General features: G+C 39.5%; 1 protein-coding gene across 1 annotated transcript in view; it reads left to right on the top strand.

The window, feature by feature from the left end:
• thada (THADA armadillo repeat containing) overlaps nucleotides 1–24,646 on the top strand; it is a 256,405-nt gene that overhangs the window by 149,224 nt on the left and 82,535 nt on the right. Inside the window, exon 28 of the mRNA XM_048601335.1 lies at nucleotides 23,837–24,005. Within this exon, the coding sequence (XP_048457292.1) occupies nucleotides 23,837–24,005 (169 nt within the window). The remainder of the gene's footprint in view (nucleotides 1–23,836; nucleotides 24,006–24,646) is intronic.

Genomic DNA, 24,646 nt, shown 5'->3' with positions numbered 1-24,646 from the left:
GGGGGTTTCCTCCGGATACTCCGGTTTCCTCCCACAATCCAAAGATGTGCAGGTTAGGTGGATTGGTCATGCTAAATTGCCTATAGTGTTCAGGGGTCTGTAGATTAGGTGGGTTATAGGGGGATGGGTCTGGGTGGGATTCTCCAAGGGTCAGTGTGGACTTGTTAGGCCGAAGGGCCTGTTTCCACACTGTAGGGATTCTATGATTCTAAACCATTAAAATGTTGGAGCCCAGATGACTCTATAAGCTAGTATGGACAGGGCTGATGCCTTAGTTGGATTTGATGCTTAGTAGAATACAAACAACAATTTTGATTGATCTTCAGATTAGGGAGGGTAAAATATTAGAGACTGGCCAGGAAGATATGGAGTGATTGTCTCTCGGGATGTTGAAAGCTTGGATTGATGTTTGGCAGCTGGGCTGATGTAGAGATGCATATGGATAATATTATAGAACTGGGTGTAAATAGTCTTTGATGGAAAGGATACAGGATCAAAAGATCTGTACAGGATTGAAAACAGAATGATGAGCTTGCAAATAATCCTGCTCATACTGCAGTGTGAGGGCATGGATGCAGTGAAAGAGTATGGAGTTTCTGGCAACTCTTGACTAGTGATTGTTTGGATCATAGAATAATCATAGGATCCCTGCACAAGTCCACACCGACCCTCAAAGCATCCCACCCAGACCCATTCCACATAACCTACCTAATCTACACATCCCTGAACACTACGGGCAATTTAGCATTGCCAATCCACCTAGCTGGCATATCTTTGGACTGTGGGAGGAAACCAGAGCACCTGGAGAAAACCCACGCAGACACGGGAGAATGCAAACCCCACACAGGCAATCACCCGAGGGTGGAATCGAACCCGGATCCCTGGCACTGTGAGGTAGCAGTGCTAACTACTGAGCCATCGTGCTGCCCTATTGGATGTTGCCAATTTTTGGCTGGGGACAAATTGTGGCTAAAGCAGAATGGATGTTGGACAAGCATTCTGGTAGCAAGGACATGATGGGGAAATTGAGAGGGTGATAGGGAGGACTGTCTGTCTTTCTTGGAGTACACTTGCCCTCCTGTAGGCCCGTCCAGTTTTGAATACTTGCCCAGTCTGCCCTCTGGCAGTGGTTACCATGTGGCTAATTTGCGGAAGATCAAAGCCTGTTTCCCATTCTGTACAAGTGACAGGGTCCTGAAGTCCACAAGAAAATTCTTTCCTCTATCCAAAATGCAACCTGTCATTTTGAGCAATCTGCTGTGTATTTCCAGAATTTTAGTCTTTTTAGAATTCTAGCATTTGAGAGCAACTTACTTCTCACTTTTATAACAACCACAATCTGAATGAAGGTACACAACTAATTTTTCTTGTTTCAATCTGGCGAGAGTACAGTTTGCATTATTAAAATAAAATTTTATTTTGATATTGGTACTTGTGGAGCAGATACAATTGACAAGGTGAGGTCCAGCATTCAACTGTTTCATTTCCGAAGTAAAGCATTAATTTGAACAAATTAGACTTTTCTTCAATCAGGAACTTTTTTAATAGTGTAAGTTATGGAGAATACTGTTATGAAATGTGAACAGTCAAGCTTGGTTGTTAAGTGTAAAATTGACAGATATACTACGATTCTCATTTGCAGGGCTGGTTTGGAGTTGAGACAACAAGGTGCAGGGCTGGATGAACACAGCAGGCCAAGCAGCATCATAGGAGCAGAGAGGCTGACGTTTCGGGCCTAGACCCTTCATCAGAAAAGGGGGAGGGGAAGGGGGTTTTGAAATAAATAGGGAGAGAGTGGGAGGCGGATAGAAGAGGGATAGAGGAGAGGATAGGTGGAGAGGAAACAAACAGGTCGAAGAGGCGGGGATGGGGCCAGGAAAGGTGAGTGTAGGTAGGGAGTTAGGAAGGGGATAGGTCAGTCCAGGGAGGACGGACAGGTCAAGGGGGCGGGATGAGGTTGGTCGGTAGGAGATGGAGGTGCGGCTTGAGGTGGGAGGAGGGGATAGGTGGGAGGAAGAACAGGTTAGGGAGGCAGGGACGAGTTGGACTGGTTTTGGGATGCGGTGGGGGGAGGGGAGATTTTGAAACTTGTGAAATCCACATTGATACCATTGGGCTGCAGGGTTCCCAAGCGGAATATGAGTTGCTGTTCCTGCAACCTTCGGGTGGCATCGTTGTGGCACTGCAGGAGGCCCAGGATGGACATGTCGTCTGAGGAATGGGAGGGGGAGTTGAAATGGTTCGCGACTGGGAGGTGCAGTTGTTTATTGCGAACCGAGCATAGGTGTTCTGCAAAGCGGTCCCCGAGTCTCCGCTTGGTTTCCCCGATGTAGAGGAAGCCACAACGGGTACAGCGGATGCAGTATACCACATTGGCAGATGTGCAGGTGAACATCTGCTTGATGTGGAAAGTCTTCTTGGGGCCTGGGATGGGGGTGAGGGAGGAGGTATGGGGGCAGGTGTAGCACTTCCTGCGGTTGCAGGGAAAAGTGCCGGGTGTGGTGGAGCTGGAGGGGAGTGTGGAGCGGACAAGGGAGTCACGGAGAGAGTCGTCCCTCCGGAAAGCAGATAAGGGTGGGGAGGGAAAGATGTCTTTGGTGGTGGGGTCGGATTGCAGATGGCGGAAGTGTCGGAGGATGATGCGTTGGATCCGGAGGTTGGTGGGGTGGTACGTGAGGACGAGGGGGATTCTTTTTTGGTTCTTATTGCGTGGACGGGGTGTGAGGGATGAGGTGTGGGAGATGTGGGAGACACGGTTGAGGGCGTTCTCGACCACCGAGGAGGGGAAGTTACGGTCCTTGAAAAACGAGGACAACTGAGATGTACGGGAGTGGAATGCCTCATCCTGGGAGCAGATGCGGCGGAGGCGAAGGAATTGGGAATAGGGGATAGCATTTTTGCTGGAAGGTGGGTGGGAGGAGGAGTATTCTAGGCTCTGCTCCTATGATGCTGCTTGGCCTGCTGTGTTCATCCAGCCCTGCACCTTGTTGTCTCGGATTCTCCAGCATCTGCAGTTCCTACTATCTCTGGTTTGGAGTTGACCTGTTTTTTAAACTACTGTATACAGTTTGAATATAGAACTCTGTTTAGATTAAAAATTTCAATGTATGTAGAACATGGAACAGTCTTTGGCTTGTCAGTTTTCCTTGCATGCTTTAAGGAGATCAGAGAAATTAAACTGTAGTTACTTATTTTCATCTTTGGTGTTCCTTGAAATCTGCCCATCACATCTTTGCTGAATGCCTTTATTCATTATCGCTCATTATTTGGAGTTTCTCCATTTTGCCTACTGGTACATTTTTTATTCTGGTACATGGAATTAATATCAGAATGTGTATGCTTTATTCATTGGCACAGCCATTAACAAATGATCATATGACTCTTGAATCACATCCTTGTATGTGTCTGGCTGGCAGTTTACCATAATTATTGCAATTAAGCTAATTCTCAGAAATAGTCCACTGTTCAAATACGTTGTTTGTAAATGAGTGTGACATGCGTCCCATCCTCCCAAGCTGTGTCTCTGGTATATGCTGAGAAAAGGATATCTGCCTTGTTTTGTTTTGTGACTTGGAGGGAGCAGTGACAGTCCTGAAGAGGATGATCAAGGCCATGAAACAGAGAAAATCCACTCATAGAACATAGAACAGTACAGCACAGTACAGGCCCTTCGGCCCACGATGTTGTGCCGAACTTTTACCCTGATCCTAATGTCAATCTAACCTCCACCCTTACCTTGTACTATCATCCATATGCCTATCTAATAGCCACTTAAATGACCCTAATGAGGCCGACTCCACTACCCTCTCCGGCAATGCATTCCACGTCCCTACCACTCTCTGAGTAAAGAACCTACCTGTGACGTCTCCCCTGTATCTACCTCCACTCACTTTAAAACTATGCCCCCTCGTAATAGCTACCTCCACCCTAGGAAAAAGTCTCTGGCTGTCTACTCTATCTATACTTCTGATCATTTTGTTCACCTCTATCAAGTCACCTCTAATCCTTCGTCATTCTAAAGAGAAAAGCCCTAGCTCTCTCAACCTTTCCTTGTAAGACCTTCCCTCCATTCCAGGCAACATCCTGGTAAATCTCCTCTGCACCTTTTCCAACGCCTCCACACCCTTCCTGTAATGAGGCGACCATAACTGGACACAATACTCCAGATGTGGCCGAACCAGGCTTTTGTATAGCTGGAGCATAACTTCACGGCTCTTGAACTCGATCCCACTATTAATGAAAGCTAACACACCATACACCTTCTTAACAACTCTATCCACCTGGGTGGCAGCTTTCAGGGAACTGTGAACATGAACCCCAAGATCCCTCTGCTCCTCCACGCTGCCAAGAATCTTTCCGTTAACCCTGTATTCTGCTTTCAAGTTTGTCCTTCCACAATGAATCACCTCATACTTTTCAGGGTTAAACTCCATCTGCCACTTCTCAGCCCAGCTCTGCATCCTATCAATGTCCCTTTGTAACCTAGAACAGCCCTCCGCACTGTCCACAACGCGAACCACCTTCGTATCGTCCGCGAACTTGCTAATCCACCCTTCCACTCCTTCATCCAAATCATTTACAAAAATCACAAATAGAAGAGGACCCAGGACAGATCCTTGCGGTACACCACTCGTAACTGAGCACCATGTTGAATATTTTCTGTCCACTACCATCCTTTGTCTTCTAAGGGTCAGCCAATTCTGAATCCAGTCTGCCACATTTCCCCCTGTCCCATGCCTCCTTACCTTCTACATGAGCCTACCATGGGGAACCTTATCAAACACCTTACTTAAATCCATGTATACCACATCCACTGCTCTACCTTCATCCACGTGTTTGGTCACCTCTTCAAAGAATTCAGTAAGGTTTGTGAGTCCATGCTGACTACCACGAATAAAACTGTGCCTTTCCAAGTGATCATAAATCCTATCTCTCAGAGCCCTTTCCAATAATTTGCCCACCATTGATGTAAGACTAACTGGCCTGTAATTTCTGGGGTTATCCCGATTCCCTTTTTTGATCAAGGGAATGACGTTTGCCTCTCTCCAATCTTACGAGACTATACCCGTGGACAGTGACGACAGAAAGATCATCGCCAAAGGCCCTGCGATCTCTTCCTTCGATTCCCATAGAATCCTTGGATAAATCCCATCAGGCCTGGGGGACTTATCTATCTTCAACTTCCTCAAAATTCCTAGCACATCTTCCTTACTAACATCGACCTCCTCTAGCCTACCAGTCTGTTTCACACTGTCCTCCTGTACAACTAGGTCCCTCTCAGTTGTGAATACTGAAGAAAAGTATTCATTAAGGACCTCTCCTATCTCTTTAGGCTCCGTGCACAAATTCCTTTACAATCCTGGATCAGCCCTACCCTTTCTCTGTTCATTCTCTTATTCCTCATGTACATTTAAAAAGCCTTGGAGTTTTCCTTGATCCTATATGCCAAGGTTTTCTCATGCCCCCTTACAGCTCTCCTAAGCTCTTTCTTCAGCTCCTTCCTTGATAATTTGTATCCCTGTAGACCCTTTTCCATTCCTTGTTTCCTAAACCTTACATAGCGATTCTTCTTCCTCTTAACCAGTCGTTCGACCTCTCTTGAGAACCAAGGCTCCCTCACTCGACCGCATCTTCCCTGCCTGCTAGAGACAAACATATCGAGCGCATGCAGTATGCATTCCTTAAACAAATCATGTTGGGGGATTTTTGTAATCTGTGAATGTTAAAGAACGTAGCTTCCAGCAGTCTTGAGGTGTGTACTGGAGAATGAGATTGAAATGACCCTTGACGTCATTAAGTTCATCTCTGCTCCTTGACTACATATCATTCTTTTCCTCTTTCTTTTGGATTATCAGCCATATCCTTCCAATACTTTCCTAGTTGCTCATCAGTTCGTGCCTTTAAATTATTCCTCTAAAACCAAGTTCTTTCAGAAAAGTAGAAAAGTGATGTAATGAAATATCTGTAATTCATTTCCCTTTAATTGATGTAATCCTCTCCATTTTCAGTTTTGATTCATTCAAAGTAATTTAGCAGCAATGGAATATAAAAGATGTATTTTCATGTGGAAGATGTCAAATATTTTTATTATGTGATTTGTATAGATGGATGCAGCTTCCAACTGTATAGTTTTTAAAAATTCTGCTCTGGATAGTTCATAAGCATAAATAAAGTTGAAACTATTTCTTGGTACCAGATAAGCACATTGGCCAGTAAAACAAAAAAATAGAACTTGGATCTCCTTTATGGGCCTATCTGAAAATTCTTTCAAAAGTGAAGATTTTAAGCAATTAGCCTAGACCTCCATTTAATTAAATCTATTACATTGCATTTTTCGTATAAATATTATGTATTTTGTCAAAGTGATATATTACGCATCGCCAGTCTTGTACTTATCAAATCTTGAATCATTTAAAGCATGCATTATTTATAGACATCAATTTATTCGTCTTCGAAGATGTTCGTAAGATTCAAGTGTTTATAAGAAAACGTAACTGAAAAATATGTAAAATATGTATCAGTTCATTGAGCATTTTATGCGTTGAATAAAACTCTTGGGTACAACAAATCTACCACTCAACAGAGGAACTGTTGACAATAATCTATTTACTAATAATAAGCAGCAGTGTGGGTTAAGTTTTGTTTTGCTTCACTCTTTTTGGTTGATTGGCTGGAATGTGCTGAGGCTTAGATTGTTCCACTTCAGCAGAAGTGGAATTTTCCATCAAGTGGGAGTTAGAATTTGAATTAGCCTGTGATGAAACATGTTTCATAACCTTTCAGTTAGCATCTGAAAGACAGACTTCATCCCTCAGTAACGCATGCTTTCACCTCACTTTGTGTATTTTTTCTAAATTAAGTTGAGCTACCTGTATTTGTTTTGTTTTGAAAGGACATGGTTTTATTGTATGCTTAGATAGTGAAAGGAATGACTAGAATTCACTGAGCTGCTAATCATAAGCTGTCTCTTTCTCTCTCTCTTTCTTTCCAACACCACCTGCCACCTTTCAAAAACACTCCTGGTTCATTCTCATGTATTATTACAAGGATCACTATCCAAGTTGAGCACAGCATTTTAGGATCAGTCATGTGTGTGTCTGTACAGTAAGCAAACACTGTTTAAAAAAAACAGTTCATAATTTAATGCTATCTGTAGAGAACAACAATATGCCCTGTTCTTGACAAAAAGAATATACTAAATATGCTCTGCACAATTGTGGCATTAAATGTTGTGAAATATTTCAACTTAGTTTCACTTGCTTTATCACTGCAATACAATTGTAACATTCCCAAAAATCTGCTTGGTTGATCCACTATTGATTATGGTGGTTGCTAAGTTCAGTTGATATTTTTAATAAGAAGTTAAAAAATTTGATGCTATTCATTAGAAACAGTTGATATAACTTGCTTTATTTTCCCTTTCAGACTAGCATGTAGGTTGTCTGTTGAGGCTGTCTTCCCCAATTATGCTAGTAGATACATGCCTAGGAAGATTCAATGAATGAACTGCTCTCATACTTGAATTAATACTGCTGTTGCCCTCTGGAACTACACAAAGGTAGCCTGGCAGCAAGCTTTGCCTTATGTTCAATAGCTCACCATAGTGATATATTGAGATTATCAGTTTATTGATTTGAGTTTGGGCACAAAGCAGTATTATTGCTGATGAGTAATGTCACCACATTGCCAGCAAGGTTCACTGGGCCTTTGTGACACCAATTCAAACATGTTAAAACTTGAAGCATTTAATCAGCTGGATGGGTTCATATTGTTGCCATCAGACCATGTGCAGTAAAGATAATCTGTTGGAAGATCATAGTAGCCTGTCTGGATTTTGTTTTGAAATGTGATAATGAAAACCAAGGATAGACTCCTTATTTCAATCTAAGTAACCTTATTGTATCTAGGGGTTAAAGTGATTAAACTGATAGAATTTATGCCCAATCTAACAACTTGTCCCTTTTAAAGAATGCGTAATTGTTTCCAGGAGACCATAAGAAATAGGAACAGGAGTAGTTTGTTTGGCCCCTTTAGCATGCTCTGCCATTCAGTAGGATCATGGCTGATCTGATATTCCTCACTTCCACTTTCTTGCCTTTTCCCTGTAACCTATGATTTTCCTACTGATCAAGAATCTTTCTATCCCAGCCTTAAATATACACAGGGACTCTGACCCAACAGTTCCCTGTGACAAGGAGTTCCAAAGATTCTCAATCCACTGAAATAAAAAAAAATTCTCATCTCAATCTTAAATTGGTACTCCTTTATTCTGAGAATATGATCTTTGCTCCTAGACTCTCCCATGATGGCAAACATCCTGTCAGTATTTACCCTGTTAAGCCCCTTAAGAATCCTCTCATTCTTTGAAACTCTAATGAGAAGAGTCCCAACCAGTTTACTCATAAGACACTCCCTCCATGCCAGGGATCATCCTTGTATTGTTCTTTGAACTGTCCCAGTGAAATGATATGTCCCCTTAAGGGGACCAAAACTGCTCACACTACTACACATGTGGAGCGGCACGATGGCTCAGTGGTTCGCACTGCTGCATCTTGGCGCAAGGGACCCGGGTTCGATTTTACCCTCGGGTGACTGTCTGTGTGGAGTTTGCACATTCTCCCCGTGTCTGCATGGGTTTCCTCCAGTTTCTTCCAAAGTCCAAAGATGTGCAGGGTAGGTGGATTGGCTATGCTAAATTGTCCGTAGTGTCCAGGGATGTTTGGGGTAGACATGGGGAAATGCAGGGGTAGGGGAATGAGTCAGGGTGGGATGCACTTTGGAGGAGCGTTGTGGACTCGTTGGGCCAAATAGCCTGTTTCCGCACTGTAGGGATTCTATGATTCTGTGGCCTCACCAGTATCTTATACAGTTACTATAAGACTTCCCAACCCTTATACACCGAACCTCTTGAAATAAAGCCCGACACATCATTCGGCTTCCTTGCCGCACTACTGTGCTAACTTTCTGTGTTTCATGTACAAGTATCCCAAGTCCTTTTGTATTGCAGCTTTCTGCAGTTTCCATCCATTTAAATAAGACTGTGTCTTTTGTTCTCCTTTCCAAAATGGGAAACCTCACATTTTCCCACATTATACTCCATTTGCCAAATCTTTGCCCACTTTATCTATCATGATCTCTTTATAAGCTATTTGTATCTCTCTTGCAATTTGCCTTTCCACCTATTTTTGTGTCATCTGCACATTTCGCTACAGTATCTTGATTTCCAACCCTCCAATTCATTAATATATACTTTAAACAGCCCTATCACTGGTACCTGTGAAACTGCTTTGATTATAGGTTTCCAACTTGCAAAAGATCGCCTTATTCCCCTTTCACTGTTTTATGCCCATTAACCAATTTCTCTCCATGCTGATATACTACCTCCAACACCATGGGTTCTTAGCTAATGAATTAACCTCTTCTGAGGTACTTTGTTGACTGCCTTCCAGAAGTCCATATTTGACACACATACTGGTTCCCCTCCATATACTTTGATTGAAACTACTTTAGAAAGGTCTAATAAATTAGTTAGACATGGTTTCCTCCTCATGAACTTGTCCTGACTCTGCTTGATTAGATTATGATTTCCCAAATGTTTGCCATTACTTCTTTAATAACGCCATACAGCATGGAAACAGACCCTTCGGTCCAACACATCCATGTCAACCAGATTTCCCGAACTAAACTAGTTCCATTTGCCTGCATTTGGCCCACATCCATTCCTAAACATGTACCTGACCAAATATCTTTTAAATGTTATAACGGTACCTTTTATCTATCATTTCCTCTGGCAGTACATTACACATATGAACCACCCTGTGTGTTTAAAAAAAAAAAGTTGCCCCTCCGGTCTCTTTTAAATCTTTCTCCTCTCACCTTAAAAATATGCCCTCTAGTTTTGAACTCCTCCAGCCTACGGAAAAGACATTTGCTATTCACCTTATCTATGCCTCTCATGATTTTATAAACCTTTATAAGGTCACCTCTAAGCCCTCTATGCTCCAGGGAAAAAAGCCCATCCTCTCCTTATAACTCAAACCCCCTCCCCCCAACCCAGTCCCAGCAAACATCCCTGTAAATCTTTTCTGCACCCTCTCCAATTTAATAATATCCTTCTTATAGCCGGGCCACCAAAATTGTACACAGTACTCCAAAAGTGGCCTCACCAATGTCTTGTACAGCTGCAACATGACATCCCAACTCCTAAACTCAGTACTCTAACTAATGAAGGCAAGCATGCCAAATGACTTCTTCACCACCTTGATTACCAGTGACGCTACTTTCAAGTAACTATGTACATGTACCCCTAGGTCTCTCTGTTCAACAACACTCCCCAGAGCCCTACCATTAACTGTGTAAGTTCTGCCCTGGTTTGTCTTACCAAAATGCAACACCTCGCATTTATCTAAATAGAGCTGCATCTGCCACTACTTGCCCGTTGGCCCAGCTGATCAAGATCTTGTACTCTTAGAAAACTTTCTTCATGCCTACTATACCTCTAATTTTGGTGTCATCTGCAAACTTACTAACCATGCCTCTTATATAATGATTTAGATGAGAATATAAACGACAAACAACAGTGGACACAGCACTGATCCTTGAGGCACACTGCTGATCATAGTCCTCCAATCTGAACAACAACCCTCTACCACCACCCTCTGTCTCCTACCGTCAAGCGAATTTTGTATTCAGTTGGCTAGCTCTCCCTGCCTCCTGTGTGACCTAGCCTTAGTAACCAGTCTACCATGTGGAACTTTGTCACAGGCCTTACTAAAGTCCATGTAGATAGGGTCTACTGCTCTGCCATCATCTATCTTCTTGGTCACCTTTTCAAAAAATTAAATCAAGTTTGTGAAACATGATTTCCCACGCACAAAGCCATGTTGACTATCCCTAATCAGTGATTGCCTTTCCAAATGCATGTTAATCCTGTCTCTCAGAATTCCCTCCAACAACTTACCCACTACTGACATCAGGCTCTCCGGTCTATTTTTCCCTGGCTTTGCTTTGCAGCCTTTCTTAAATAAAGACATAACATTAACCACCTTCCAGTCTCCTGGCACCTCACCAGTCACTGTCACTGATACAAATATCTCTGCTAGGGGCCCCACAATTTCTTCCCTAGCTTCCCACTGTCATAGTATACACCTGATCAGGTCCTGGGGATTTATCTACCTTTGTGCTTTAATAGTTGATCCCAATATTTTTCCAACAACGTATGTTAGGTTAATTGGCATATAGTTACTTGCTGTTTTCCCTCCCTCCCTTTTTGAATAGGAGTGTCACGTTGGCAGTTTTCCAATCTTCTAGTACTTCTCCAGAATCCAAGGATTTTGGAGAATTTAAACCAATACATCTACCACCACTGTAACTACCTCTTAGAAACCTAGGATGCAAACCATCAGGACAAAGGGACTTCACTGCTTTTAGCCATATTAGTCTGTCTAATACTGCTTCTCTAGTGGAGCTGATAGTACTTAATTTCTCCCCTGCATTCTTCAATATTAATGAAATGTTCAGTGTATCTTCCACCTTAAAAACTGACAGAAAATATCTGTTCAACTTCTTTACCATTTTCTTGTTCCCCATAACTATCTCTCCAAATTCAATATTTAAAATTTATATAATTAAGGCCATCTCTGACCTTTACCTCCTTATTTGCTTTTTCATTCAACTTAATACTCTCCTTAGCTTCCTTGGTTAGACATAGTTGATTTATCACTCTCTTAGAATCTTTCCTCCTTTCTAGGATATATTTATGCTGACAGTCTTGAATTACATCCTTCAGGGTCTGCCATTGCTTTCCTACTGTCATTATTGCTAATCTATCCACCCAGACCTCATGAACCAACTCTGTCCATGTTTCATTATAAATCCCTTTATTTAAGGTAAACATAGTTGTTTCTGACCCAAGTTTCTCACTCTCGGACCGAATATTAAATTCTATTATGTTGTAATCACTGATTACTAGGGGATCTTTTTCTCTGGTCATTTATTAAACTTGCCTTATTACCAGATCAAAGACCACCTGTTGTCTGGTTTGCTCCATTACATTTTGCTCTAGGAAACTATCCCTAATTTCAATTGCTGTTTTAAAGAATTCAAGAAAATACTTACAATGCACCTTAAAGCCCCTTTATTAAGCAACTTTGTTGCTTCCTTCTGCTTAATCTCTTTTATTTTTGAGCAAATATATTTTGTCTGTGTCTGGCTAACTAGGATACTGATGTGCCCCACTTCAAAACTGCAAAAAAATCCATGGCTAGAAATTCTTAAAACTGACTTCTCTTCAGAATAAGAGCTTTTAGAAAACAGCGGTGACCCTCTTCATTTTTTCATTCATGGGATGAGGACGTTGCTGGCTAGGCAGCATTCATTGCCCATCCCGAATTCCCAAATTCCCCAGAGGGCAATTACAAGTCAACCACACATTTGCTGTGGGTCTGGAGTCGTGTGTAGGCCGGACCAGGTAAGGATGGCAATTGCCTTCCCTAAAGGACACTAGTGAACCAGATGGGTTTTTCCAACAATTGACAATGGATTCATGGTTATCATTAGACTCTTAGTTCCAGATTTTTATTGAATTCAAATTCCACCATCTGCCGTGGTGGGATTTGAACCCGGGTCCCCAGAACATTATCTGAGTTATCTGGATCAACAGTCCAGTGATAATACCACTACGCCATTGCCTCCCCACTTAACACTGTATTTCCAGTTTGAAATACCTGAATGCATTTTCATTGAAAATGTTTTTATTTTCCAGAGATTCACATGCATTTTGAAGTGATAAGTGAAGTTTTTATATGCCAATATTTTCTTCACTTCACTGATTCTTCCTGAACCACCCCCACTCAGCATTACCGTGGCCCATACTATTTTTGTTGATAATGCTGTTATCATGTTATAATTATTCTAATTTCTCTAAATTATTCTGTGGTAATCTATGACATTAGCGGAACTGTTTAGAGCCTTTAGGGCTCTCAATATATTTCTCCTGAAATTTGAACCCTAACACACATATTTCGTGTTATTTTCGTTAAATGGTCTGAAGAGATTGAAAAATGGAATGATCTTAAGTGAGATTTTATCAGGAAGCATGATTGCAAGATACAAAGTGCCAATATCAGTACTGTGATAGTTCAAAAATAATGAGGTGATGGTTAAATGTTGTGTTAACTCAATAACCTCATACTCGGGGAGAGATCCAAACAAGAAAATCCTTATTTCAGCTCACATTTTTTTCAGCAAGGCAAATTGCATTTATTATTAGTGATTACCAAAAAGTAATCTTTTTACTTGCATTGATATTGGCAGAATGGAGAAGATTCACGTACCTATCTATTCTCATTAGAATTATTCTGGTATTCATCCAGCTCCCCCACACTATATGTTGAAATCCACTGAGTAAAACATTTATTTTTTCACCTGCTTTCAATAAGCATAATAACTGTTTTTCATTTTTGTGCCCCAGGCTAAAAAAAAAACCTTTTAATATCACTCAACAGGACATCCAGTATTCTAAAGTTTCGTGTCTCTCAACACTTTTGTACTAGTGATTCAACTTGTATTGTTGGAATAGGTTACAGTAATGAACTCAAATTACATTATTCATTGTGTATGAAATCTGAGAAAAAAATACAAAGACATAAAGATTATTAACTGTAGATAACATATGACACCCTTGACGAACAGAAAAGTAAAACACTTCAAAGTTATCATGTCGGGCTACTTTTTTTTTAAAAGAAGTGTCTACTAATTTCAGTATGTACCCAATAAATATTGGTTCCTGATATGTTTCAACATATAGTATTCTGGAAGTTAAATGCTGTGAGATAAATATGATGGTGTTTAACTAAAAACTAAACCCCTTGATCTCTTATTTTTCATAATGGTGTGAGAGTAATACACATCCTAGATGAATGTTGCATCGTCCTTTATACAGAATAATTTAACTTATTGAAATCTCTGTATGTTTGTGAATGAAAAGTGAAAAAGTATAAATATGTACCAGGCTTTGGGTTTTTTTTTTAATTTAAAACTTAAGATAAAATGCAGCATTGTTAGTTTGCTGGAGTTTGAATCACACTCTCAGCTTGATTATGTTTTTGCTTCCCATGAAGGCTTGTGAGCTATCTGAGAGCAGATTGGTCTTTGCATGGCTTTTGAAACTGTGGTTTAGTGAGAGGTAGATTTATTTGCTTTCAGTCTGTTCTGTCTTCTGCAGAGTAATGGTTTCGGTTTGAGTCATATAAAATGTGGAGGGAAAATTGTGAGATGAGAACAAAAATATCAAGTTAGTCCATAGTTTATGTACAAAACTCTTCGATACAATTTTTACTATAAGCCTGTTGCTGCACTGCAATTGTACCTTTATTAACCACAGTAAATTAAAATATTCCCAACTAGTGGAAATAGTTTACTTTTATCTACCCTGAATTTTCCTGTTAATATCTTGAAGCCTTCAATCAGATGATCCTTTAAACTTATAAATTCTGAAGAAAACAGGCCTAATTTGTATAATATCTCCTCAACTTAACCCCTGAAGTCCAGATATCATTCTTGTAAACCAATGCTGTGCTCCCTCCAAGGTCAATATATCTTTCATGAGGTGTAGTGCCCATACCTGATGTCACTACACCATGTGTGGTCCTCCAGCATTTTGTACAACTGCAACATAACTTCTCCATCCTTGTACTCCAGTCCTCTAGGTATAAATGTCAGCATTCTGTTAGTTTTCTTGCTTATTTTCTGCACTTGCTCATGATATTTAAAAGATCTATGCACCTGATGCCCAAGTCTCTTGGACGCCCACTGCATTTAACATCATACCAACTAGCCAGATCTACCCACCTTTCTCTGTGTTCGAAATAATTGTCTCAAGAAACTTCCCCACCACTGAAGTTAAACTGACTGGTTTGTAATTGCTGGGCTTATTCTTGTTTTCTGACATCTCCTACAAATCTAAGGAAAACTGAATGATTGTGGTCACTATCCTGAAAATTTCTACTCATTTCCTTCCAAATACTTGGTCCTGCTGCCTTGTTAACTTCAAGTACCAAAAGTCTATCCAACACTTCTGCCCTATCAATTTTGAATCTTTCCAGTGACTGAGTTCTCCTTAATCACCATTGCCTAGGTAGCATCTCTCTCTTTGGGAAAGGTAGATGCAATGTATTCATTTAACACCTGAGTCATGCCCTTCCACCGTCTGCAAGGACATTGATCTTAGTTCTGCTGAGGTGCAACCTATCCAGTTTGTAGAGGTTCTGTTTTCCTCAGAGTTGGTCAGTGCCTCAAGAATCAAAATTCCTCCCCTCCAACACAGTCTCTCCAGCCAAGCATTCATCCAGTCTTTTCTCCTATACTTGATCGCATCAGCATATGGCCTTGATTTTTAATGGTTTTCCCAGTTCCCTATTTTCTGCTTGCAAGATCTTGTCCTCCTTTTCATTTATGAATTTGGTACCAATTTCTGGCTGTACACCCTTCCCTTTCAGAATTCCTGCAGACACTCAATGACGTCATTGCCTCCCTGATGCCTGGATCAATGTACCATCCTGGTATTCAGTCTGCACCACTGTAATGTCTAAAAGTCCCTCTTATGGTAAGATCACCCCTACTACTGTTTCTCCTCCTCCCCCAGTGCAGGCACTTGTGATACCACAGACGTGGCTCAGGCTGCATTCTCCTGAGAAACCATCTTTCCCAGCTCTCTACATCCCGAAGGTTTAGTCTTGCCATTGGATCTCCTGAGGGATAGGCCATGATCCATAATCCTTAGGACTGAATAACTGCTAGCTTCTGGGCAGCTGGGATGCCACTGTTTTGGCCTGTGATAGGTTGAGATACTTGCCAAAGTATGCCGTACAGCTGTTAAGTTGATTGGCGTGTGATTGGTCATTTCCTTGATGGCAAGTTAGTCCACGCTTTGTATGCCCCCTATTACACTTGGTCCCAAAAGGGGAAAATCGTGGGCTGTGTCTCAGAATAAGAGCTAGGCTATTTACGACAAAGATACAGAAGAATTATTCACTGAGTGGGAGTTCTCTAACCCAGAAGGCTGTGGAATCTCCACAGTAGAGCATGTTCAAAGCAGAAATAACAGATTTCTGGATAATAATGACAAGAGAGATGTGGACAGTGCAGTAATGTGATATTCAGCTAGATGATCAGTCGTGATGTAGTTACTTTCCTAGTTAACATTCCTTTCTCTCTGTTTTGCTGGTACATCTCGTAACGATTATTTTTCTCTCTGTTTCAGTAATTCTGAGTTATTTTGTACGATTACACATAGTGATTGCTGACAATGGTATAGTATTTACCTTTATTATTATACACATATATTTTAATTTCAAATTTTTCAAAAATCTATTAAAATGGTATAAATTGTAGAGCTTTTTTATTTTACATGCTGCACCTGAATCCAGAATTGGAGAGAGAAACAATACTTGATTGATCCTACTGGAGAGAGAGACACTGAAAAATTTCTTGTATGAGCGTGCTGTCTCATTGCTCCGGAATTTAATTATCGTGGGAGATGTTTTGAAAACAACTTTTTTAGTTTGTCAGTTTTATCTCGTTGTTCCTTTTTTTTTTTTGCTCATTTATATGATTGTACATTAAATGATGTAATTTAACTTTGCTTCCTGTTTTTGATGCTGCATATCTCAGTGAGAATTCTCCAGTCTAATTGACTGAAAAGGTGCATATTATTCGACCTGTTAAAAGAGACTGTACGTACCCTCCAGGGGTGTTGTGCTATATCAAACTCTTATAATTCACATGAAAAGACTATGGTATATGTCCTGTATAGATTCAGCAAGTAGTGAGTAGTCTTCTATTGCCACTGCACATAAAACCTGGGCTTTTGCCATATTTTTCATTGCAAAACAGGAAATGCATTTTACTTTGAAATGTCTCCAACTGAATTACTTGGATGGACAATGATTGTCAGGCAGACCCTTGTGTTTCATAAGGAAATCTTATGCATGAAAATAGTTTGCATTGATTATTTAAAGGAAATCCCACATGTTATTCATCCTTTTATGAACGTGGTTGATATTTTTCAAAATTTAACTAATATAATTTTTTGGTCAATTATTACTTTCCATATTAAAGAATTGTTGTTTCCAAGATATTATTAACTAGTGACATTCTCTTTCATAATTTTGAGACAATATTTTGACTTCCAACTTGGACATTTGTTATTTGAATTAGAGATACTAAATGTAACAGTTCTCTTTGAAAGAGCGATTGATGATGATTCAAAGGGTTCGCGACATCCTGCATTAAAGACTTGGATCCAAACTGCAATTGCATGAAAAACATTTCTCCAGTATAAAATTGATAAAGGTTTAATTCTAGGCCAATTTTGCAATCATTCTTCCCATTCTTCCGTTCGTCTTACAATCATTGTAGTATAGAACTCCCCACCCTACTTCAGTTGAACACTACCTATAATAGATTGCTGAATTGCGCACATAGATTGTTGCCTGTAGGGCTATGTAGAGACTAGTAAATATTTTGGAAAATAAAATTTAGGGAATATTTGGGAAAATAAAATAAAAATGAGTGAATATTCTGGTGTTGCCTTGTTGGAATTAGGTCATTGTACAATGAAATTGGAATTGATGTGCTGTCATGCTTGTCCCATTATGAAATGCCTTTGAAATAAGCCAACTATGGTATCCAATGCAACTCAGGAATTTGACATTTGAATTCATATTACTTTGAGGAAGTTTTCTTCACGCTAAATGTTTCAATATTTGTTATGAACTACAAATGCTGGAAAGTAATTTTACTGCACGATAACCTGAATGCAAACCATGTTTGTTTATAGAATCCATGCCTTTGTAATGTATCATTACGTTGAAGATATCCCTCTAAAAGAATCACAAGATATATTGTTTTTGAACAAGCGCCTGAAAGAATACCAGTAGAGTGTTGGTGATTCTATGCCATGATATGAGCATACAAATTAGGAGCAGGTGTCGGCCATTTAACACCTCAAGCCTGCATTGCCATTCAGTAAAATCGTGGTGATCTGATTACGTGACATTTCCGCATGGTAGCCTTTCACCCACTTCCTTACCAAGAATCCATCTATCTTTGGAAGTAACAAAGGCAACAATGAGGGTCTCAGTAACATGGGTGAGGAGGTTGAATCAGGTAATAGTACAAAGGGAAAAATAGGCTGATGGTGTAGAAATTGGAGCGTTATTATTCTGTAAACCAGAATGTAGCCCCTTGTGCTTACCCCCATTAAAATGTAGCACCTTGTGCTTACCCACATTGAAATGTATTTGCTGATTGTGCACCCATTCCACCTGTATTCACCCCTGTATTCATCACATCGTCCCAGTTAGATGTTATCAACAAATTTTAAGTGCCAGTCATAGAACTGTAGAAAATAGGAGCAGAAAGAGGCCATTTGGCCCTTTGAGCCTGCCATTCAATAGAATCATGGCTGATCATCCTCCTCAGTATCCTGTTCCCACTTTTGCACCATATGTTTCAATCCCTTTAGCCCTAAGAAGTATACCAAATTTCTTCTCAAAAACATTCAATGTTTTGGCCTCAACCACTTTCTACGCTAAGAGGTTTCTGCAGGCTCACCATTCTGGGTGAAGGAATTTATCTTCATTTTCGTCCTAAATGACCTATCCTGTATCCTTAGACTGTGACTCTTGGTTCCAAACTCTCCAGTCATCAGGAATATCCTTCTTATATTTACCTGTCTAGTCTTGCTAGAATTTTATAAGCTTCTATGAGATGCCCCTCACCCTCATTTTACTAAACTCCAGTGAATATAGTCCAAACCGATCTAGTCTTTCTGCATACATTACTTCTACCATCCCAGGAATCAGTCTGGTAAACCTTTGTTCCACTCCCTCCAGACTCAGGACATCCTTCCTCAGATAAGGAGACTAAAACTGAATAGAGTACTGCAGATGTGGTCTCACTGAGACATCCCTGCTCCTGTACTCAAATCCTGTCACTATGAAAGCCAACATACCAAATGCCTTCTTCACCACTGCTGCATTTGTCTGCTTACTTCTGGTGATTGATATACAAGGTCTCATTGCATCTTCCCCTTTCCCATATATTGCCATTCAGATAATAATCTGCCTTCCTGTTTGTGCTGCCAAAGCAAGTAATCTCGCAATAAGTCACATTACACTTCATCTGCCGTGCATTCAGATACTCACTCAACTTGTCTAAATAACATTGCATCTCTGTATGGCTCACCCTCCCACCCAGCTTTGTGTCATCTGCAGACTTGGAGATTTTACATTCAGCTCTCTCATCTAAATAATTAATATCTATTGTGCTGACCCCTGTACCTTAGGAAACATATTGAAGTTTGAGTTGATATTTGACAGATACACTGGACTGCAACCTGATATGAGGAAATACAAAGATTTAAATTACCTCGTTGGAACATTGCAGATTATGGAACAAGATAGTAGAAGTATCAAAGTTATGAAAGGGTGGAACAAGAGGCCAGAAATACAAGATCAAGTGTAACAGAGTTTGAACCAAAGTGAGAAAACCTTCTTTCTGCAGAGTTGTACCCTCAAGCTGTAATGGTTCCCAGGTGGTGCATTCCAGATTCCCACCACCCTCTGGGTGAATTTTTTTTTCCCCCTTAAATCGAATCTAAACTCTTACCTTTCACCTTAAAAATAGGGCTACATTTTATTTGACCCTTCAGCTAAGGGGAACAGCTGTCTTCTATCCATCCTTTCCATGGCCGTCATAATTTTATGTATTTCAATCAGGTCCCCGTTCAGCCTTCTGTGCGCTAAAGAAAACATCCCAAGCTCATCCAGCCTTTATTCATAGCTGAACTGCTCTAGCCCAGGCAACATCCTAGTGAGTCTCTTCTGGACCCCTTCCAATGCAGTCACATCATTCTTACAGTGCAGTGACCAGATTATTAACAATTGATAATGAAATACCAAAAATTGTGGACATTGTCACTTATCTAATGTTCAGCAAAACTACGGTTAGACAGCTGTATCTAACTCTCGCTAATATGCCTTGTATGACGGTAAAAAAAGTAATGACTTGAGCATTTTAGAAAATGCCCTCCTGCAGAGTGTTTTGGGTCAAGAACATTTGGCCAAGTTCCCATTTTCCATTATTTATGATGGAACCTTTGGGAAACTACACAAGTAAAGGTCAAGGTGCATTTCTAGCTATTCCTAAACATAGTGGTTTTTATTTTAATGCTGAATGTTGCAGAAGTCATCAGTGAACAAAAATGTAACAACATTTGGATAAAAAGTGCTAGCTAAATGGAAAATATAGAGGTTATAATTTGGGATTTATCGTTCATGAACAACATCATATGCTGTTGATCCAGCAAAATATATGCCAGTCCTGTAAATTAGTACTGGCGAACTTAATAAAACCTGCATTTTTTTGTACTACATGTTGACTCAGGTGAGACTGAATAGATAATTGACAAAATATCATTTAGATCACTTAAGTTTTCTGCTGAAAATCTGCCAAATTTGCTTTACTGTCATTTTTAATTTTCTTTTTATGTGAACTTATGTGCTAATGGAGATGATCATACTGGGGAATAATTAATGCGATTGGGCTTTTATTTCCAAGAACATGTATAATGTTGTGGGCTAGAAAATGAAGTTTTCTCCACATTGCATTAATCAAATCATTCAGCTCCACAGAACCTCAAGATTGGTAATTTGGGAAATATGTAACAGATACAATCTCCAATATGTTTGTTTTATTTAAGCAATTAGATGTTGCTGCTATTAGTATGCGAACATTTTATTTTCTTTCTTTTCTTTCCTTCTCCTCCTGTTACACGTCATTAATACTGTATTTTACAATTTTGGATTCCTGCTGGTTGTGCATCAACCTTTATAAAAGCAAAATACTGTGAATTCTGGAAATTTAAAATAAAATAGTAAATGCTTGAAACACTCAGCAGGTCCAAAGAAACAGAGTTGATGTTTGTTTTGAAGAAAAGTCATTAATCTGAAAGGCTAACTCTGTTTCTGCCTTCAAAGATGCTGCCAGATCTACTGAACATCTCCACCTTTTGCAATTTTGATCATCAAAACCTAATTTTTTATCCTGTTCAGTTACATCTGTGAACATTCCTTTTGCTGCTTGGTATATATATATGACATATTTTATATATTTTAGTTGTTAATTTTCTTTCCCCACTTTATTATGCACTTTGAAGCATTTTATTACATCAATGAATTCAAGTTATTGTTGCCTGTATGCATGTTGTTCTTTCCACCTTGCCTTGTACGATTGATTGTAAAGAATTGCTGGTATTGAAAGGGTTATTGCTTACATGTCCTGTGAAGAAGTAAATGGATCATTCAAAATGTTACAAAACAAAATAATGAATTGTTGAATAAATTGGAACTCTTGTTAAAATTCCCTTGGAAGTGTATGTATTTGTATAGTAAAAGAATGTTGACTCCAAACTAAAAATTTTATTTTTGCCAATTTTAAGTTAAGTCAATTGCTTGCACAAGTTGTTTGCCAAACCTATGTGAATCTAATTGTAAAGTTATGTACATCTTAAGACATGTGCAAAAGGAGTTATCCATTTTCCCCCTTCTCTCTATCCCCCACACCTTGCTGCCAACACCTCAGCTAAAATGGCCCATCTTTCAAGAGTGGTTTATATGAGAGTCTGGCTTAAAAACTTAAACAAAGAGAATGGTATTGATGCCTGAGCACCAGCTGATTTAAAGCTTCAGTTCTCTAGACTGAAATTTCCCAGCTAATGAGTCTTAAGAATGCAAATATACTGGTTGGGCTTTTGAACAAATGTTTTCTAGTTGTTCTACCTTCTATCACTTTGTGGCACTTTCATTGGGTGCAGAGATTTCATAGAATTTCATAGGATGCATACAGTGTGGACACAGGCCCTTTGGCCCAACAAGTCCACACCGACCCTTGGTGCATCCCACCCAGACTCATCCCCCTATAACCCACCTAATCTACACATCCCTATGGGCAATTTAGCATGGTCAATTCACCTAACCTGAACATCTTTGGACTGTGGGAGGAAACCAGAGCACCCGGGGGGAATGTGCAGACTCCACACAGACAGTCGCCCGAGGCTGGAATCAAACCCGGGTCCCTGGATCTGTGAGACAGCAGTGCTCACCACTAAGCCACTATGCCGCCCAATATTTGTAATGCATCCAAAACACAATATACATTATATATGCAATGCTTTAATTTAGTTTATTCCATCTAGGAAATCAATTGCTTATTTTCATTTCAATAGTAGAGTAAATTTAAAGATTTTCTTGTGGCTATATGTTTTCACTTGTACATTTAACTTCAACTTTAGGTTTTTGTAAAAAGTTGTGTTTTGAGCACGCTGAAATAGCTGATGATTTTCTATTTTCTATTTTCTAATGTAATGGATAAGTCCTAGGAAATAGAGCTCTTGCCTGAAATTTTCCTAAAACCTGTTGCATTGGAAAATAAGGCTGATCTTGCGTTGCTACTAGTTTTAACTTAACTTAAATTGAGACTTGAGTTACTGCTGATCAACTTTTACTGGAATAATCTCCATGATCATAACATTAAAATTGTATAAAATGTTAGTAACTGTCAAATTGTTAAACGGAGATCTTGGGAAGGTCCACAAATCAAAAAGCTTAATTGCCATATTTTGATCTTGAAAGCCAGTGGATTTTATGAAGAAGGGATGACTGGATGTAGTAAAAAGGAAAGAATTACTTAGTTACAGGTAATATGATGAGTCTTCATTTCACTCCTGGAAGGAACAAGAATGTAGTGATTTCTGTATATAGAGTTTTTTAAAAAATTCGAAGCAGGATACATCATTAGTAGAACAAACTATCCACTAGTCCAAAGGTCATATTTATATGTAATTCATCTTCATTGATGCGCTATGCAGTCACTTTTGAAAAAATCTTTAAAATGTTGGTGTCACTTTTATCCATTATTTTAAAAGAAAACAAATATTCCATGTTGTAATAATGCATGTTTGATTAGATTGATGGACTGGAGAAGAGTTGATTGCAACAACTCGTTATAGTAGAAAAGTTTAAACAGTTGTAAAGGGATAAACCTTGTACTTCAGTAAAATGGAAATGATCAGGGAGTTTGTTTTATGATGGGAGACGAATATGAACAAATCAAACACTGATGGATACCTTACTTTGTATCCATTATGAGATCAGGAAATGGATAGTGATGGTACACAAGTCTTAAATAAATATATAAGATGTGATTGCAGAGTTCACTAAACTTGATACCATATGGATCATCTAGTACAGAATCCAGTGGACAGTTTATAGGTGTAAACCATTTAATTCTCTGAATTCCTAAATTAAAGCATATCAAGAAGTAGCTAGGTTGTGTATGTGTTTGTTTTCTGTTTTTGAAATTTTAGGAGTATTGTTGCACAAGGAAAGTCTGAGTATACATAAAATCAAATCAGTACCCTCACTTTTGTAATGATATATCTATATTGTTAAGAATCTCTTCTGCATTGCTGTAAAATTCAATTAACATTCCTGAGCATAAAAGAAATTGTGTAGATTAGTCACAAGGCAGGCAGATTTCTTCAATTACAGAAAGAAAATTGAAATAAATTTTTTAAAAATCTGTATTTTAAAAAAACTGCACATCTAATTGGTGCCAAGTTTTGTGGCAAGTTTACCAGCATTTTGTCTTCAGCATTCAAATGTGTTTGTACCCAAGCATGCCAGACACACACCTAATTTGTTACTACTCAGGTTAAGACGAGGATAACTGTCCACACTTCTCAGTCAAATCTATATAATCTGTTTTCTTGCAGGTGTGGTCACTCACCTGTACATCGCTCTCGTGAAATGGCAGCTCGTGCATTAGTTCCTTTTGTCGCAGTGAATCAAATACTTCCTATGGCAATGTCCTTGATGGAAACCTTACCTGCTGCCACAGATCTTCACATACGACAGAACCACATCCATGGGATACTGCTGCAGGTAGAGTCCAAAACATTAAATCATAGCAGTTTGAAAGTGGCTTTCATTTGTTGCTTAAATAAGTGGGCTGTGATAACAAAAAAAAACTAGTTTGTCTTTTAGTTTTTATCTGCAAATTAGGAGTATTTAAGGGCTGTCCTCAAGCTGTAACCTACACAGCGCACTAGCCCACACATGCTTATCCATCCACAGACCAGGGTTGCAAGTGACTTATACCTCTGTTTTGTATATTCTAGGAAGGGTAAAAACATAAACCTGTCTTTTGACTCATGTCCCCAGTGTGGAATATAATCTGTAGGAGGGGTTCACACAAGGAGTCTTTCAGCAGTCAGTGAATTCCGTGCTTAGTTAAATTATCGGCCAGACTTGTGCTTGTTTCCTTTGTTTAAAAGAAACTGACCATCCAAAAATTCAATATGTCTATAAGACATTCAGAGTTCTGATCCATGGTCTGGCGATATTTATCTAAATGAAGGAGTAGAAACATTTTGAGTGCTCCCAAGCATCAAAAACTCTCCAGTTACATTGCCAGTTAAATATTCTGTCTAATCTATTGCGTTTACTGTTTGATTTATCCTTTGCAGATTCTAAATTTCAGTGGAAAATAATCCACTGTAGTTGTTATGCCCAAAATCATGAGT

This window comes from Rhincodon typus, chromosome 9, assembly GCF_021869965.1.
Source record: "Rhincodon typus isolate 14 chromosome 9, sRhiTyp1.1, whole genome shotgun sequence".
Lineage (NCBI taxonomy): Eukaryota > Metazoa > Chordata > Chondrichthyes > Orectolobiformes > Rhincodontidae > Rhincodon > Rhincodon typus.
The sequence above is the reverse complement of the archived record's forward strand: the minus strand, read 5'-3'. Positions and strand labels throughout refer to the sequence as shown.